The 16,294-nt window shown below is 48.9% G+C and overlaps 1 protein-coding gene across 2 annotated transcripts in view; it reads right to left on the reverse strand.

Annotated features, from left to right (window-relative positions):
• The window catches only part of SLC6A11 (solute carrier family 6 member 11), a 113,038-nt gene that overhangs the window by 46,653 nt on the left and 50,091 nt on the right, over positions 1-16,294 (reverse strand). For both annotated transcript variants that reach the window (XM_074344346.1, XM_074344345.1), the window contains exon 6: positions 13,254-13,388. In XM_074344346.1, the coding sequence (XP_074200447.1) occupies positions 13,254-13,388 (135 nt within the window). The remainder of the gene's footprint in view (positions 1-13,253; positions 13,389-16,294) is intronic.

Here is a 16,294-nt window from a genome sequence, read left to right on the forward strand (position 1 = left end):
TGAACGGATCCATTACATTTCCAAACGGTCCCACGAGAGACGGGCGTCGGAATCCCTGGAGTGAGCTCTCCCTCCCTCCCTCTGCCCTGGAGCACGGGCGAGGGCAGGTGGGTGGCTCTCACACCCAGGAGGGCGTCCTTGCTCACCTTAGTGCCTCCCCTGGCCACGGCCCTTGGTGATGTCGCACAGGTCTCAGCCTGCCTGAATGCTCTCAGACCAGTGCTCCCTGGACTTCCATGGTATGAAGCCAGTGAGGGGGGCACTGCTGAACCGCAGACTCTGACTTGGGATGGGACCTGAGACTCTGCATTTCTCACAAGCCCCAAATAAGGCTGCTGCTGCTCTGGGACCACACTTTGAGCTGTGAGGTTTTAGACAGTTGTCTTGAAATGTCACTTAGCTCTGCTCACATGTGCAGTGACAGCTAGCATAGTAGCTCACATTAATATCTCTGCCCTCTCTGCCACATCTCTTCTCTAGAGGCTTTTAAAAGCATGCTCTGTGAAAACAGGATGGGTTAAATCAGTTCATACTACGCAGAGCCATAAAAATGCCTGAAGTTCTCACCAAGAGAATAAAGTTAAGGGCATATTCATCTCGTAAAGAAAATAACAGCTAACATTTACTGAGCATTTACTATGTGCTGGACATAATGCTATGCACATAACGAGTGAGCATTATCTCATTTAATCCTCACAACAACCCTTTCTACAGATGAGGAATGCAAGGCACAGAGAAGCTAAGTAATGCACCTGAGGTTACACAGCAGATGAGCCATGACTCAAATCTAAGCAGTCTGCTGGGACCCCCACCCTATACCTACAACTTTGGTTCAAAGCTCAGAAACAAGGATCTCTGTTGGGGGTGGACACACTCTTTCTAAGAAAAATATGGTTAAATAAATAACTGCTTGCAAATATCTGAGGTAGCTTTATTCACAATGACCAAACATGAAGTACCCAAGATGTCCATCCACAGGTCAAAGGATAAACAAACTGGGGTCCATCCAGACAACAGAATTATTATTCAGGGATAAAAAGAAAAGAACTATCAAAACACAAAAAAAGACATGCAGGAACCTTAAATGCACATTACTAAGTGAAAGAAGCCACTCTGAAAAGGCTGCATAACGTGTGGCATTCTGGAAAAGGCAAAACTATGGAGACAGTAAAAAGCTCAGTGTTCGCCAGGGGCTTGGGGGAGAAGGACATGAACAGGTGGAGCTATTTTAAGGCAGTGAAACTATCCTGTTTGACATCGTAATGGTGGATATATGACGTTATGCATCTATCAAAGCCCACAGAACGTACAACACAAAGAGTGAACCCTAATGTAAACGATGGTCTTATTTAGTTAATAATAACGTGTTACTACCATCTCATCAGTTGTAACAAATGTACCACAGCAATACAGGATGTTAAAAGCAGGGAAAATGTGGACCGCTGGGGAGAGGTTGGGAGAGAGGAGGTGTAATGGGAACTCTGTATTTTCTCCTCAATTTTTCTGTAAAGCTAAAACTGCTTTTTTAAAAGCTTATTAATTGAAATAGAACATGTTTAATGCACAAAATTTTATGTCTAACTTTGGGAAGGGGGTGCCAAAGACCCTCCCCCAATGAAAAAACTCCTGTCCTAGTATATATGACTCATCCACCCTGTCCCTCCCCACTCCTAGAATCCACCGAATGTCTGGCAAGAGTGGATACTTTGCACATTTCTGTTGATTCACTTAAAAAGCAAAGACTTAGCACAATGCCTGGCACACAGCAGGTGCTCAATACTACTTGCTGGGTGAATAAACATAAGGCTGGAATTCTAAAAACATGGCCTAAGAGTCCCTGGAGACAGGCTCGCAGATGCTCCTCTCCCGTGTTGGTACAGCCGGAGGCCTCCCTTTCCACGGCCCAGCTGCGGCCGCTCCTGGTGACATCCCTCTCCCCTAAGAGACTGCAAACCCTCAAGGGCAAAACCACCACCTGATTCATCCCTCGAACTCCTCCTGCATGGGCAGGTCTCGCACACAGCAGGTGCACCCTGAATGTTTGCTGACATCTTTGTCTCTTTCCTCTGCAGTGCCCTTGGGCTTCTGCAAGCAGCCACAGACTCACACGAGGGCACTAACTCCAGCCACGTCTACCCGTAAACCTGGCACAGCACAGCTGGAGGGCCGCTTCTCATAGGTCCCACGACACAGCAAAGCCTCTCCCCCTCCCCCAAATCAAGGCCATTTGATCTGTGTCTCCACTTCTTCCCTCTTCACTGCCAAACTTACTCTATTTTCTCTTTCTATGCACCTGGAGAAGTTTACACATGCTGTTTCATCTAACCTTACCGATCTACAAGGGGGCACGAGGCAGTGAAGGCTGGACTCTGATCTCTAGAACCTTATGAGAGAGGAAACCGAGTCTCAAGAGAGAGTGAGTCACCTGCTCAAGGTCACACAGCGGGTGAGTCAGAGGCAGGCATTCAAATGCAGCTGTTTCACTGTGAAACTCTCTGCCAGCCGCCAAGCTCTGCTGAGCATCTCGTCTTTGTAATCTTCTGTAGTTACAGCTTTGTTTGTGCCAGTCAACCTCTTGCCCAGAAACACTTAACAACTCCCTACAGACCACTGGATGAAGTCTTAAACTCTTTAGGCATAACACCTGACGTTTCCAATGAGGGGGCCTCAGTCTGCTGTCTCAATCTTATTTCTTATTTCTTATGATTCCCTGTCACAAACCTACCCTGTAGCCTCACTGAACTACTTACCATTTCCTCCATAGATGCAGAATTTGCTTACCTTCAAATAGCTTCCCCTTTCCCACCCTTTAAGGATCAAATCAAAGGCTACCTATTTTATAAAGCCTTCTCTGGGACATGCAATTGGAAATAACTGTGTTCTCTTCTGACTGTTTGCAGGCCTTTATCTAAACCACCATATGGTATCCACCTATCCATCCATCCATCCACCTACCTGTCTGTCTACCCATCTACCCATCCACCCATCCATTACATCCACCCACCCATCCATACACCCATCCAACCATCTATCCACCTACCTGTCCATCTACTCATCTACCCATCCACCCTTCCACTCACCCATCCATCCATCCATCCATCCATTCACCCATCCATCCATCCATCCACTCACCCATCCATCCATCCATCCATCCATCCACTCACCCATCCATCCATCCGTCCATCCACTCACCCATCCATCCGTCCATCCACTCACCCATCCATCCATCCATCCATCCACCCATCCACTCACCCATCCATCCATCCATCCATCCACTCACCCATCCACTCACCCATCCATCCATCCATCCACTCACCCATCCACTCACCCATCCATCCATCCACCCATCCATCCATCTGTCCATCCACTCACCCACCTGCCCACCTATCCACTCATCCTAGTATTGACTGGGAGCCTAGCATGCGTCAGGCTCTGTGCGAGGTGCCAGGGAGTCCACAGCGGACAACACAAACAGGTTCTTTGCTTATATGGAGCGGACATTCTAACCCAGGGAAACAAACAGGGAGGCTTCAACAAATGAACACGTGAGATTGTTCAGACAACCATTACTCCTATGAATAAAGTAAAACAGGGGCTTGGTAAAAGTCACAGGGTTTTAGTGGGGAGGTTTGAACTCAGCTGATCAGAAGTGACTTTGGAGTGGAGACCTGGGGGGTGAGAGGGAGGTGGCCATGGGACCATCTGATGGAACAGTGGTCCGGACAGAGGGCCTGGGATACCCAGGGCCATGTGGGAGATGGGGCGAGGCCATGGAGGACTCCTCAGTCTTGGCCATGTGTGTAGTCTGAATTTTAATCCCAGTGCGAGGGGAAGCTGCTGGAGGTTGTAAGCAGGAAAGTCAGACTTCTGCTTCTGGTCATGACTGAGAGACTGGTAAAAAAAAAAAAAAAAAAAAAAAAAAAAAAAAAAAAAAAAAAAAAAAAAAGTGGTCCTCCTGCCATAATTGGATAAATTAAATGACAAGTTTGTTAAGCACGGGGTCTGGTATAGACTCAGCTGTCAAGAAATGACAACCAGTATCACTGCTCTTATGGGTAACTGAGCAGCTCTCCGACCACCAAAACTGCAGATTAGTAAGGTACTGCTAAAACCGCTGAAAACTCAAAAGCACAAAACTTCACCTCTGCGGCTGGAAGAATTCAGTGGGTGCCTAGCAATGCACAGAATCTCAATGTTGTGTATAGGCATTCTGATTCCACTGGCAGGCACCTCTTGAGGAATTTCAAACAGTAAGGAAAAGAACAAACATTCACTACCTGTAACAGCACATGATGCCAGGTCGGCCACACATCTCTAACTCTGGAGAAGTTTACCTATGACTGGAAGGAGCACACCTATGTCAGGTGACTTCCAACCCCCACGCACCCCTTCCCCACTCTCATCACTGGTTTTTATTGTGTGTCCTTCCTGAGAGACTGCCATCTCGTTGAAGGCAAGAACAGTGTGTGATCTGATTCTGCAGCCCTCTGCCTGGTCCTGAGTGGACAATAAACCAGCATGGGGGAGCAGTGACCCTCCCTCAGGATCAAATACACCAAAAAGAAACCTTGGGGGGTGTTCCATTCCCAGGAGTGGCCCCCATGCCAGTGAGGTTTGCAGTCTTTTCAAAAACATATCCAATATCTCTAAATTGATGTCAGTTTTGTCAGTTTTGGTTTGACCATCCAACAGCCAAGAGGCCCATTTTCCCTTGGGTCCTTGCCTGGAATCAGAGTACACTGCCACCAGGTGGCAGCAGTTCCACGGTCACGCCCATGAGGCTCATCAGGTAGGGTTTTAACCCAGGGGTCTGCTTTTCCCTGACTTGTCCTCCTGTGGGGTGGGGAGGGAGAGAGATCCGGTGCTCTGAGGGCTCCTGCTGTTTGGGCATCCTGGTGCCCCATCCCCAGGATCTGGACACCTTGGCTGCAGGCTCCGCAGGGGACTTGCACACGCCCTGAGAAAGCAGGCCCCGCGACTTGGATCTGAGACAGGTCTTTCTGTTTTGCTCTGAGAACACACACTAGAAACCCAGTGCAGAGCAGGAGTGGCAGGAATCTGGGGCAGGGAAAATGTGGTCTCCTGCAAGAGCCCCTGCACCCCTCAACGACCGAAAAGGTAGAAAATAAAAACTGTGAGCGGGGGAAATGCAGTGGAAGCACTTCACAATTCAGAGAGAGCACAGGGCTGACAGTGAAGACAGACAGATGTTTAGAAGGTTGTGACAGACCACGGAACGCAAATGGCCGGGGGACAAAGACGGGGTGCGGGGTCGCCTCAAGTGCTTGATGAGAAACTGAACGTACTGGGCCCACAGTAAAGGTGCTCGGCTCTGCGTTCACGGCCTTCCCCTTAGGCTGTGGGGCCTGGACCCGTCCTGCCTAGTGCCGGTGGCCTGGAGGCACGAAGGGGAGCACGGCCGAGTTCCTGACGCCCCGCTACGTGGCAGGCCCTGGCCAGGCACCCAAACTAAAAACCAGAAGTGCGCTGGCATTTCCGGGCGCTACCCGGGCGGGCAGGTGACAGCCCTGAGCCCAGGGAGGCAGAGGGGCAGATGCTCAAGGGCAGTAGTGACCCAAACCGCCTTCCCTCAACACCAGATTCCACTGCACTGAAAACCCCTGTCTCTGGAGAGCACACCCTCAGCTGCAGTGTGTGTGGTGTCACCAGAGAGCAAGGTTACACAGGCTCTGTCAGGAACTGCCCCTCATTCGTTCCTTCAAAAACTATGCACTGAGGCCCTACTGTGCAGCAGGCACCATTCAGGGCTGGAGATCTAAGGGTGAATGTAGCATATCAGTCCTTCGCCCTCACGGAGCTTACAGCACAGAGAGTGGAGGGCAGTGACACAGAACGACCAAGTCCGGGACACTCCATGTGTCACGGGGAAACCAAAGGTGGGCAGGATGTCCAGAGGGAGCTCCCCACCATGGTCCCCTAGAAACGACAACAGCAGGAGGCACAGCCCTTTAGACCTGAAAACGACTTCAAGTTTTCAACCGTGAGGAAGGTGTCTTCGGCTCCCAGGCTCCCACCACCGAGCTCTTTACTCACTTTCTGGAGCTTTTGCTCCTGCCTCACTGGCCCCTGTGAACACACCCACCAGGCCCTCCAGCTCAATACTTCGTCTTGCGGGGGTGGGGGTGGGGGTGGTGTGGAATCCCTGCCACACAAGCCCAGAGGCGCCAGGAGGGCCCCTCAAAGGGGATTTCCCCTTGTAGAAAGCGCTGGGGGAGATGGGGTCCAGAGCTTTGCACCAGTCAGGCCCCTTTTGTCCCTTTGTAAATGCAAATGGCACAGCAGATAGGCGTGTCTAAGCCCCTTGTAAGCAGCAGGGGAGGGGAGCGGCCAGGATCTGGAGTTAATGGAGATCCAAGATCCTGGAGAGGCCGCAGGGCTGCATCTGAGTTTCTCACCACCCTGGCTGGGATGCGGGGAGAAGTGTCCAGTGTGTGTGAAGGCCCCTGAGGACCGTCTTCTCCTGTTGGTCATTGCCTCCCCTCCCCGTGGTGACCTGCACAGGCACCACCCCAGGCCTCTGAACCCCCAAACGCGTCTTCAGAGAAGGGAAGCTCTGACGGTAACGTGCAGCCCCCCCGGCTACCCCTGGAGCACGCGGACAGGGCCTGTATCTCAGGCTGCAGGAGAGACGAGGGGACGTGGGGGTTCTGTCTAACGCCTGCAGCAGCAGCTCCCAGCACCCCCGAGACCCCCAGCAAGTAAGCCCCTGGGAAGGCAAGACACGAAAGGGAGGGCAAGAGTGCAGCTGCTTCACATCCGCTTGGATGCATAAAAGGTTGAATCGTTCACTGGCTTTGGCACAAGGACCATTATCAGGAACAAGCCGCCACGTTCTTCTCAACAGACTGGAAGGAAGGACGAGAAGCTGTGATCTCGCCCATCTCTCTCCCCTCTTCTCATAGGGAGAGGAACTCGGGCGAGGAGAGGTGCTCTGCCCTCTTCCACCAGACTGTGGGCCCCTTGCAGGGAAGAGGGTCTCACTCATTCTACACACTGCGTGTCTGGCACATGGACGCATGCAGTGAGCATTTGGAATGAACCAAGGGGCAGCTTTGTTGGGCTCTGGTGACAGATGAGTGGTACAGGACATAGGGATCCCCATCCTCATGGAGTCTGCAGACCAGGGAGGTGCGCATTTCACCCCCTGCCAGCCCTCAGTCCACCAGACACCACCTTCATCCCCAGGGGCTGGATGGAGCAGCCCAGGGGACCAATGAGGCTCAGAGGCCGGAGATCTGAATACGTCCTGAAGCTCACGCTCTGAGCTGCCCTCCGACCTCCCTGGGGCTCTCTGTCCCCCATCACCTCTCACTCCCAGCTCTCCATCTATGTGGCTCCAGAATCAACCCTCAAGTTCCTGATAGCCCCAGGAGGCCTGGCATTGCATCTCCTAGACCCTCCCCAAGAGACAAGGGTGCTCACTCTCCCAGAGCAGCCGAACTACTAGGCCTAGTGACACTTTCTGGGAACTTTCCCCCTTGCTGCGATTTGAAGTGCACACAGGAAACTAAGTCAGGATAATTACTCAGAAAAAAAAAATCTGGAATTGCTTAAAAGGAAAACACTACCAAGAGATTTAAGACCACGCCTTTTACTAACCTCCTGATAGAACATTTCCAGCTTTCTCCAGCTGCGAGAGCTGGCCTCTGGTGTGGAGGGGGAGCATGTGGCTATGGCAAGTCCTACCACCACCCAGATGTTCCTCCAGCCCTGGCGGTGTCCCCAACTTCAGCCAGCCACCTCCCACGTGCACTATTTTTGCCATGTCCATGTTTGATTTAATATTTATTTAATACTATCCTTAAATTAAACTTGTTTTGTTTTTTAAATCATATACACATGTATGATTTGATGGATATTTATTTCCAATATTTCCTATGATAAACTTTTTTTTTTCTTTTTAGCAAACCTATGTGCACGCCTCCTAGTGCACATGTATAAGTGATGTTCTGGGTGGCAGCCTCTGCGCATGTCTGGTTTTCAAAGTTCTTGCCCAATTACCCTTCAGAGTATGTATCCATGTGGTTGTGGGGAGGGCTGTCATGTGTATGTGTGAGTGTGTATACCGTCAGCCCTCTGTATCCACGGGTTCCACATCTGTGGATTCCACCAACCACATGCAGAAAATACTACATGATCTGCGGTTGGCAGAATCCACAGATGCAGGTCCTGTGGATACGGAGGTCCGACAGTAAGGGACTTGAGGATCTGCGGATTTTAGTATCTTCCAGAGATTGGTTCCAGGACCCGCCATGGATACCAAAATCTGTAGATGCTCAAGTCCCATTGTCGGCTCCCTGCATCCAGAATTCCACATCCTGGGACTCAACCAACCACACGGTGTCTTGTACTGCAGAATTTAATGGAAAAAAAATCCAGGTATAAATAGACCTGCATGGTTCAAACGTGTGCTGTTGAAGGATCAGCTCTGCATGTGTGTGTATTCTGATGTGGCTGATATCTGGATTTTTTCCTAATGCACGTTAAAATAAATACATAACAATAAAAGGAAAAGAACAGTCCTCCATGGACTGAGTCATCATACTTGAACTTCACAGCCATCTGATGGGGCAGACAAGTACAATCTGGGGTCCCCATTCTAGGAAAGAGGCGACTGGGCCCCAGGTCAGGTGGGGAGCTTTGCTCAAGGCCATATTACCAATGACAGGAGAATAGGAATCAAAACCAGAGCTCTCTACTTCATCATGGTCTGGAATATGTACAAATGAGAACAGTGGTAACTAGGTGGTGTGGATCTGTTTTCTTCTTAAGACCTCATCTCCATTCATTTAGGAGTGGTCCTGCCCAGAACCTGGAGCCCTGGGCTCTACAGTCCTCACTGGGTTGCTAAGCTTCTGTGTAGCTTGGCCTCTCTGACCAGGATCTCTCTATCTGTTGAGTAGATGTCCTAGCTGGGGCGCTGTGATTCTACTGACCTGCTTACAGGCTGCCTTCCCTTGGCACACAGAGACAAGCTTTGCATGATGCACAAGCCTCCAAAGTTTGTGGAGTCGTCAAAACCCTTATGTGGACTCAACATGCCTGTACACCCCTCACTACCTGCCTTTCAGCCCCCAGAGCAGATTGAGAGCAGGTACAGGGCTGCTCCCACCTCCCTCTCCAGCCATGCTGGGCCCTTCCTGCAACACACCCCAGCTTCCAAAAACACAAGCTATGTGGAGGTTTGTTCTCCTTTCCCTTTGGGGTCACTGTCCTTATCTCTGCCCCAAACAGTCAGCAATAACTGTTGCTTTTTGGTGGAGATACACACACGCACAAACACATCCATTTCCTGGCCACCACTGACAGAGACAAGAAGCATGACAGCTCACAGATCCGGCAAGCTGGGGTTTTTTAGACTTCTCGCTAAAGCAACAAAATCTTTTCTTTAGAAACCAAAATAGCTCTGGCTCTTACATTCGTTCAGCAAACATTTATTGAGCTATTATGTACCAGGCACTGAGCTAGCCAGGGACTAGGGACACAGTGGTGGGCAAGACCCTGCTTCCACGCTGCCATCCTAGCGAGCCCGTCCCTGGCCACTCACTGAAAATCACAGCCCTTTCCCCCCAGCACTCTCTCTCCATAACCACACTTTGTCTCCGTGGTTCTTGCCACCTGAGGGACTGCATCTTTTACTTGTTAGTTTTGTTTACTGCCTTCTTCCCCAACCAGAATATAATAATCTCCGATACAGCATGGGCACTCAGTGAGTATATGCTGCAAATAAATAAATGGACAAGAAATAAATTATATAGGAAATATATATATATATGTATGTATGTGTGTATATGTGTGTGTGTGTGTGTGTGTGTAGACGATTATATGATTATTTCACTACAAAAAGAATAAGTACTTTGGAAAATAAGTCCAGGGGTACATGGTTGACAGTTGGGACAAACTTGCCTGACCAAATAACGTTTAAACTGAACCCTAAAGGGTGAACAGATGTTATTCAGGCAAGGTGGGGAAGAAGGGTCTGAGAAGGAAAGAGAGTTCCCAGCAGAGAAACAGCATGTGCAAAGGTCCTGAGGCAGAAAGGACGCCAATGTCTAGAATTCTTATGTCTGGAAGGATAGAGGAAGAGAATAATGGGGGAGTGTAGCAAGGAGGCAGCTCATGGAGGATCTTAGAGGCCCCACCATTTGGATCTTATTCCAAAGACCACAGGGAACCCCAGAAGGGATTTAAAAACAGAGGTGCCTATCAGATCTATATTTCCAAAAGATCATTCTGTTGCTGGCAGAGTAGACTAGAGGGGTCAAGAGACATTTGTGGAAGAGTAATTAGGAGAACTGCTGGAGTTGTCAAGTGGGAGATGGTAGTGGTCAGAATGAGGCTGGTGGCAGCTAAGGCAGAGAGCAACATGGATGCAGTGGGGGCTCAGGTGGGGGTCAAAGTCCATTGACCTTCCCCTCACAGGTGTCTGAGGGTTCTCCAGCTCAGGGATCAGTAAACTTCCTCTAGAAAAGACTAGATAGTAAGTATTTCATGTTTTGCAGGTGTGCAGGAGAGAGTTACCGTCGCAGGCCCGATGCTACTCTCCAGGGGGTCCTGCTTGCACTGGTGTCTGGGAACTCTGCTAAGATGTCCCCCGTGGCACTAAGCGATGCGGTTGTTTTATATGCCTGGGACACTCAATTCTGCTGGAGCAGGCTGCCTGGGCTGTTTGTACAAGCAATGCAATTTACGGTGAATGCCTGCTTTCCTGCTGAGGGCCTGGAATGCTGAGGACTGCGATCGATCACGCAGACAGAAAGTACCCATACACTCCATAAAACATTCCCACTAGAAACCTGGACTAGGAGTCTGGAGCAGGTTCCTCTGGGCAGGAGTGCTGCCGCATTTCAGCGCTGGAAGGAGCAGGGCCTGCGCAGCCCCTCCTGGCTGGGGGGAGAACCCCGTAAGCCTGCGTGCGGATTCCTCCAGATGCTGCCTCGTGTGTCTTTCTCTCACTGATATTGGAAATGAATCTTACCCAAGAGCATAACTGCGTCTGCATCTCGCAAACCTTTCTAATAAGTCACTGAATGTGGGGTGGTGACGGGGGGCAGGTCTTGGGACCCTTGAATCAGGGGGGTCAATATGGTTTCTGCCTCAACTACTCATTTCTGCCTTTGAGCTATGCCTTTGAACAGCCACAGACAATAAGTTAAAAATTAATCATACTGTAGCTGTGTTCCAATAAGACCTTATTTATAAAAATGGGCAGAGGGCTGAAGCTGGCCTGCAGTCATAGCTTGCTGATCCAGGCTCATGGAAAACTCAGGGGTCTCCAAATCTACTTTGAAAACCACTGATTGAATTCACCCTTTCATGTCATTAAGGGAAGCAGAGGCCCAGAAGGAGAAAGAGGGAAGGAACTTGTCCAAGGTCACTCAGGATCAGTGGCAGAACCAGAGGAAGAACCCATGTCCTGACTCCCAGCCCTGTGTGCTTCCACTGCTCTGAGGGGCCAGTTCACAGAACAGCCTTGCAGATGAGTGCTGGCCTAGGAACCAACACCTAAAACGATGGAGCTGGTAAGAAACCGGGATGACTAGGGCAGATGGTCTAAACGGAGAACCGCCCGGCCTCACTTTTGTTCTGCATGTGGGTGTGGGTGTGTGTCCCTGTGTGCATGTGTGTATGCGTGCAAACTCCAAGGTTGTATGTGTTGACGGGATTTCCACAAACTATTCTGATCATCAGAATGGCCTCTGAAGTTTCTTAATAATACAAATTCCCAGGTGCCATCTCAGCCCCTTGACGATACATTTCAACACATGCCAAGGTGTTCTGATGACCAGACAGGTTTGGAAACCCGGGGAGATGCTCGGGACTGACTGACTCTGAGGACCAGCAGAAGGGAGCCCACTGAGCAGAGGAGAGAACAGGACGTCCACCCAGGATCAAGGCAGCATTCGCAGACCTCACAAAAATGCACAGACCAGTGATTTTGGAAATGCGTTTTCCAAAACTGCTTCTTCAACTGAGTCTTTGCCATCAGAGGTTGGAGCTGGTAAGGCCAACCGTCAGGAGCTAATTTCCTTCTTCCTAGGGATTCTGCCTGCAACATAGGCGGCCGCTGTCAGGTGCCTGGTGGGGCCCTCACGGCATGGCCAACTGAGACAGAAATGAGCACACAGTCCCACACCACCATCCACTTGAATTCACTGTAATGAGCTATACCTGAGCTGTGTGAACCAGCGCTCTGCAAACATTTCCATCCAAGTTCTCCTAACAGGGGGTGGCTGCAAGCCATAGACAGCAGACCTGAAATTTCTCGCAAGCCTCAGGATCTATACTGAATGCAGATTCCACATTCTACTGCACGATCTATCTTTGTTTTCACAGAAAAACAGGTGCCTCCTCACCCACTCAAATATCTGGTGAATATGTCATTTCACACGTTGGAATTGCTGGCTGTGGGGTGGGGTGGGCTTTAAAGGATACCAATACCTGGGACCTACCTCCTCCAGAGAGTTTATTTTAATTGGTCTGGATTATACTCTGGGAACTGGGATTTTGGGAGGAGGAATTTGGGTTAGCCTGGAGGCTGGGAGCCCAGGGCCCAAAAGATGCTGTTTCCATCTCTTATCTAAGACACCCCCAGGCACACCGCCCCTCCCCACCTAGAGAGGCTTCAGATAAACAGTTACAACCCATGATTCAGAATAGCTGACGCCTTTCCAAAGACAACTGACAGGTCACGGATTATTTTCTTTCTGTGAGCCTCCCCCACAAAAAACAACCACCAGCAAAGATCCAGTTTCCCTCAGAGATGTTCAGCTGCAGAGATTTGTGTTCTCAGGTGGGGAAAAACGTATGTTTTTATTTTTACTGACCTCTAACTGAAGTCATTTCCTTCAGTAACGAATGCAGGCAACAAACCACAATACCGTTAGCAGCAGAAATCCCAGGTATTTTCCGTCATGGTATAGACCCCTCCAAATACCATTTATGCTCATCACTGCTTTGAAGTCGTGGAAATCATTCACCTTATGCTGGATCTTGCTATTTAATGTCACGATAAAGAAGCACATACACTACCACATCACCAATGTCTTTTTTAAAGTTTTGGTGATTGTATTTCAATATATCCGATTCCCCGTGTCTGTAACTTACGCATTGAAAGGTATTATTCTGAGAAGGGGGCTGCAGACTTCCAACTACTCAATGGGCCATTGAGCCTCCATGGAGAAGGCTTCCCAGAGGTGGCGGCCACTGCACAGGAAGCCAGGAACTCTTACCTGTGGGTCGGAGAGCCGGGAGAGGTCGGGGTACAGGTAGAACTTGACGCCTTCAGAGGCCCCGGGCAACGTGACCCCTCGGATCAGGAGGATCAGGAGCATGATGTAGGGGAAGGTCGCGGTGACATACACCACCTGCCCAGGAGAGGAGAGGAAAGAATCAAGACAGGGATAGCAGTGGGCCCCAGGGCAAGCCCCTACGGTCTTGCCAGCAGCAAAGGGCCACCCAGTGCAGTGGTGAGAAGTGAGGCCCTAACACGGCCCGTTCTCTCGCCCCCACCCTCTCAAGGCTGGTCTTCCCATGAGCATCTATGGAGTGCCTACGATGGTGCTAGATCGGCGCTTTCCATTCATTTTTTGCCACAAAGAAAGAAAGAAATACATATGCTATCACAACCCCACAAACACATAAAGCTGAAAGAGGGAGTTTCACAAAATCTTGCTCATCTTACATGTGTGATGCACTCCAATATTTTCTGTCATATTGGTTCAGTTTTTAAAAACCTGGTCATGCCCCTTTAAATTCATGTCACAATTCACCAATGGGTCAAGACACACATTTAAAAAAATAATTAAAAAAATTTTTTATTGAAGTACTCAGTCACAATGTGTCAATTTCTGGTGTATAGCATAATATTTCAGTCATACATATACATACATATATTCATTTTCATATTATTTTTCATTAAAGGTTATTATAACATATTGAATACAGTTGCCTTGCTACACAGAAGAAAATTTTTAAAATCTATTTTATATATAGTAGTTAATAATTGCAAATCTTGAACTCCCAAATTTATCCCTTCCCACCCTCTTCCTCCCCAATAACCACAATATTATTTACTATGCCTGTGAGTCTGTTTCTATTTTGTAGATGAGTTCATTAATGTCTTCTTTTCTTTTTCTTTTTTTAGATTCCATTTGTGAGGTATATGGTATTTTTCTTTCTCTTTCTGGCATACTTCACTTAGAATGACAATCTCCAGATCCATCCATGTTGTTGTAAATGGCATTATTTTATTCTTTTTTATGGCTGAGTAGTATTCCATGGTATAAACAGACCATAGCTTCTTTATCCAGTTATCTGTCAAATAGTGCTGCTATGAACATTGGGGTATAATATCTTTTTGAATTAGAATTTCCTTCAGATAAATGCCCAGGAGTGGGATTGCTGGATCATGTGGTAAAAGATGCACATTTTTGAAAATCACTGCTCTAAATGAAAATCAAGTTTTCACAGCCAAAGACAGGACAGGATAGGAAAGGATCAGATAAAACCGAGAAGGGAACGGGAGGGGAGCTGTTTAGAGTGGAAAAGGCCTGGTGTTTTCCTGGGATCATTCCAGCCTGGTCTGCTTGGAAGCAGGCAACTGGACCCGATGAACCCGAGAGGCCCTTTCAGCCCGTGGATTCTGTGTAAGAATCAAGGCAGTGAAAGAAACACCATCTTCCGTAAGTTTCCTTGCACAAGAGCCTCTTGGAAGGAAACAGCAACATCAGACAGACCACAGGAGCTCCTGTTCTGGGGGTCGTGCCCCTCCCTGAGGTCCTCTCAGGACTCAGCGTCCCCTCCTGGTCTCCTTTTTCCTCCCTGGTCACATTCTCTCTTCTCATCACTCAGCTCCTTCCTCCCAGTGGGAACGGCCTATTCCATCCATTCAGAGCAGCAACTTGCTAATGTCTGGGACCATGGACACCTCTGAGCATCTGCCGACAGCTACAGACCCTCCCCTCTCCCCCTCCTCCAACAAGTGTGCAAAGAACAGATGTGAGTACTAGCTTTTGGATGGTTCAGAGGCTCAGACTCCTTGGGTAAAGAACCTGCGCTCTAAGACCTACCACCTTAACCCCTCCTTCACTGCTGGAGCCTCTCACCCCTCTCGATGCAGGGTTTCTTTCGCCAGCAATGTAGGAAGATAATGTAGGCAGATGAATAATACCCAGTTGTAATCGGGGAGCACAAAGGATGGTGGAGCACAGAGAAGGGAGCGGCTAACCTCAGGGGCAGTCAGGGAGGGCTCCTCCAAGGAGGTGCTCCAGGTGTTGGCCCATAAAGGACGAATAGGAGTTGAGGACTTGGGACACAGAGGTGGAAGGAAGAAGGAACAAATCCTAGGACATGCCAAGCACGTTACACACAACGATAGAAATGGCTACGTTTATTCACCACTTCCACATACCAGGCATTCATTCTTTGGATAATCATGATTATCCTCTTTCTAGACATGAGGAAGCTCAGAGGGGCCACTGCTAACGCATCTAGGGTGGCCCAGCTAAGGAACGGCAGATGCGAGATTTACAAGGAGGCCCGGCTGACTTCAAACTCACACAATCGACTATCAGGCTGTGTACATGACTCTCACGACAGCCAAGCAAACTCAGTGCTGTTTTCCCCATCTTAGAGATGACTCTCAGAGAAGGCAGGTCATTTGGTTGGTAAGCAACAAAGCAGCGATTTAAACTCAGTCCTCAAAAAGCTGGAAATGAGAAACATCAGGGTGTGGTGTCAACGGGTCCTGCCCACACAACCTGGGAGGCTGGGAAATCTCATGCAGGCCCTAACCCGTGGTGACAACGATGAGGCCACCCTCAGTCTTCTCACAGCTCCAAGCCACCAGCTTCGGTAGCCCTGTTCCCAAATCAACCCTCGGCTCAATCTACACGTCATGTCATCAATATAAACAATCCCTTTTTTAAGAAACAGGGTTTAATTTTGTTAAATTACAGCTCTATATATTCATTTGAACCAACTGGCCTCTCAAATGTTCTGGTGATTGTTTTTTGAGGGGGGAGGCAATTAGGTTTATTTTTTTTTTATTTATTTATTTATTTATTTATTTATTTATTTATTTATTTAATGGAGGTACTGGGGATCGAACCTAGGACCTTGCGCATGCTAAGCACGCACTCTACCACTGAGCTACACCCTACCCCAAACAATTTCTTGCTGTCATATATAATGTAATCCAGAGAAGGTGAAGGCAAGTCAGATAAATAATGAGAAGCTAGCAATTAACAATAATAATAATAACAACAACAGC

This window comes from Camelus bactrianus, chromosome 17 (genome assembly GCF_048773025.1).
Source record: "Camelus bactrianus isolate YW-2024 breed Bactrian camel chromosome 17, ASM4877302v1, whole genome shotgun sequence".
In the NCBI taxonomy this organism is placed as follows: domain Eukaryota; kingdom Metazoa; phylum Chordata; class Mammalia; order Artiodactyla; family Camelidae; genus Camelus; species Camelus bactrianus.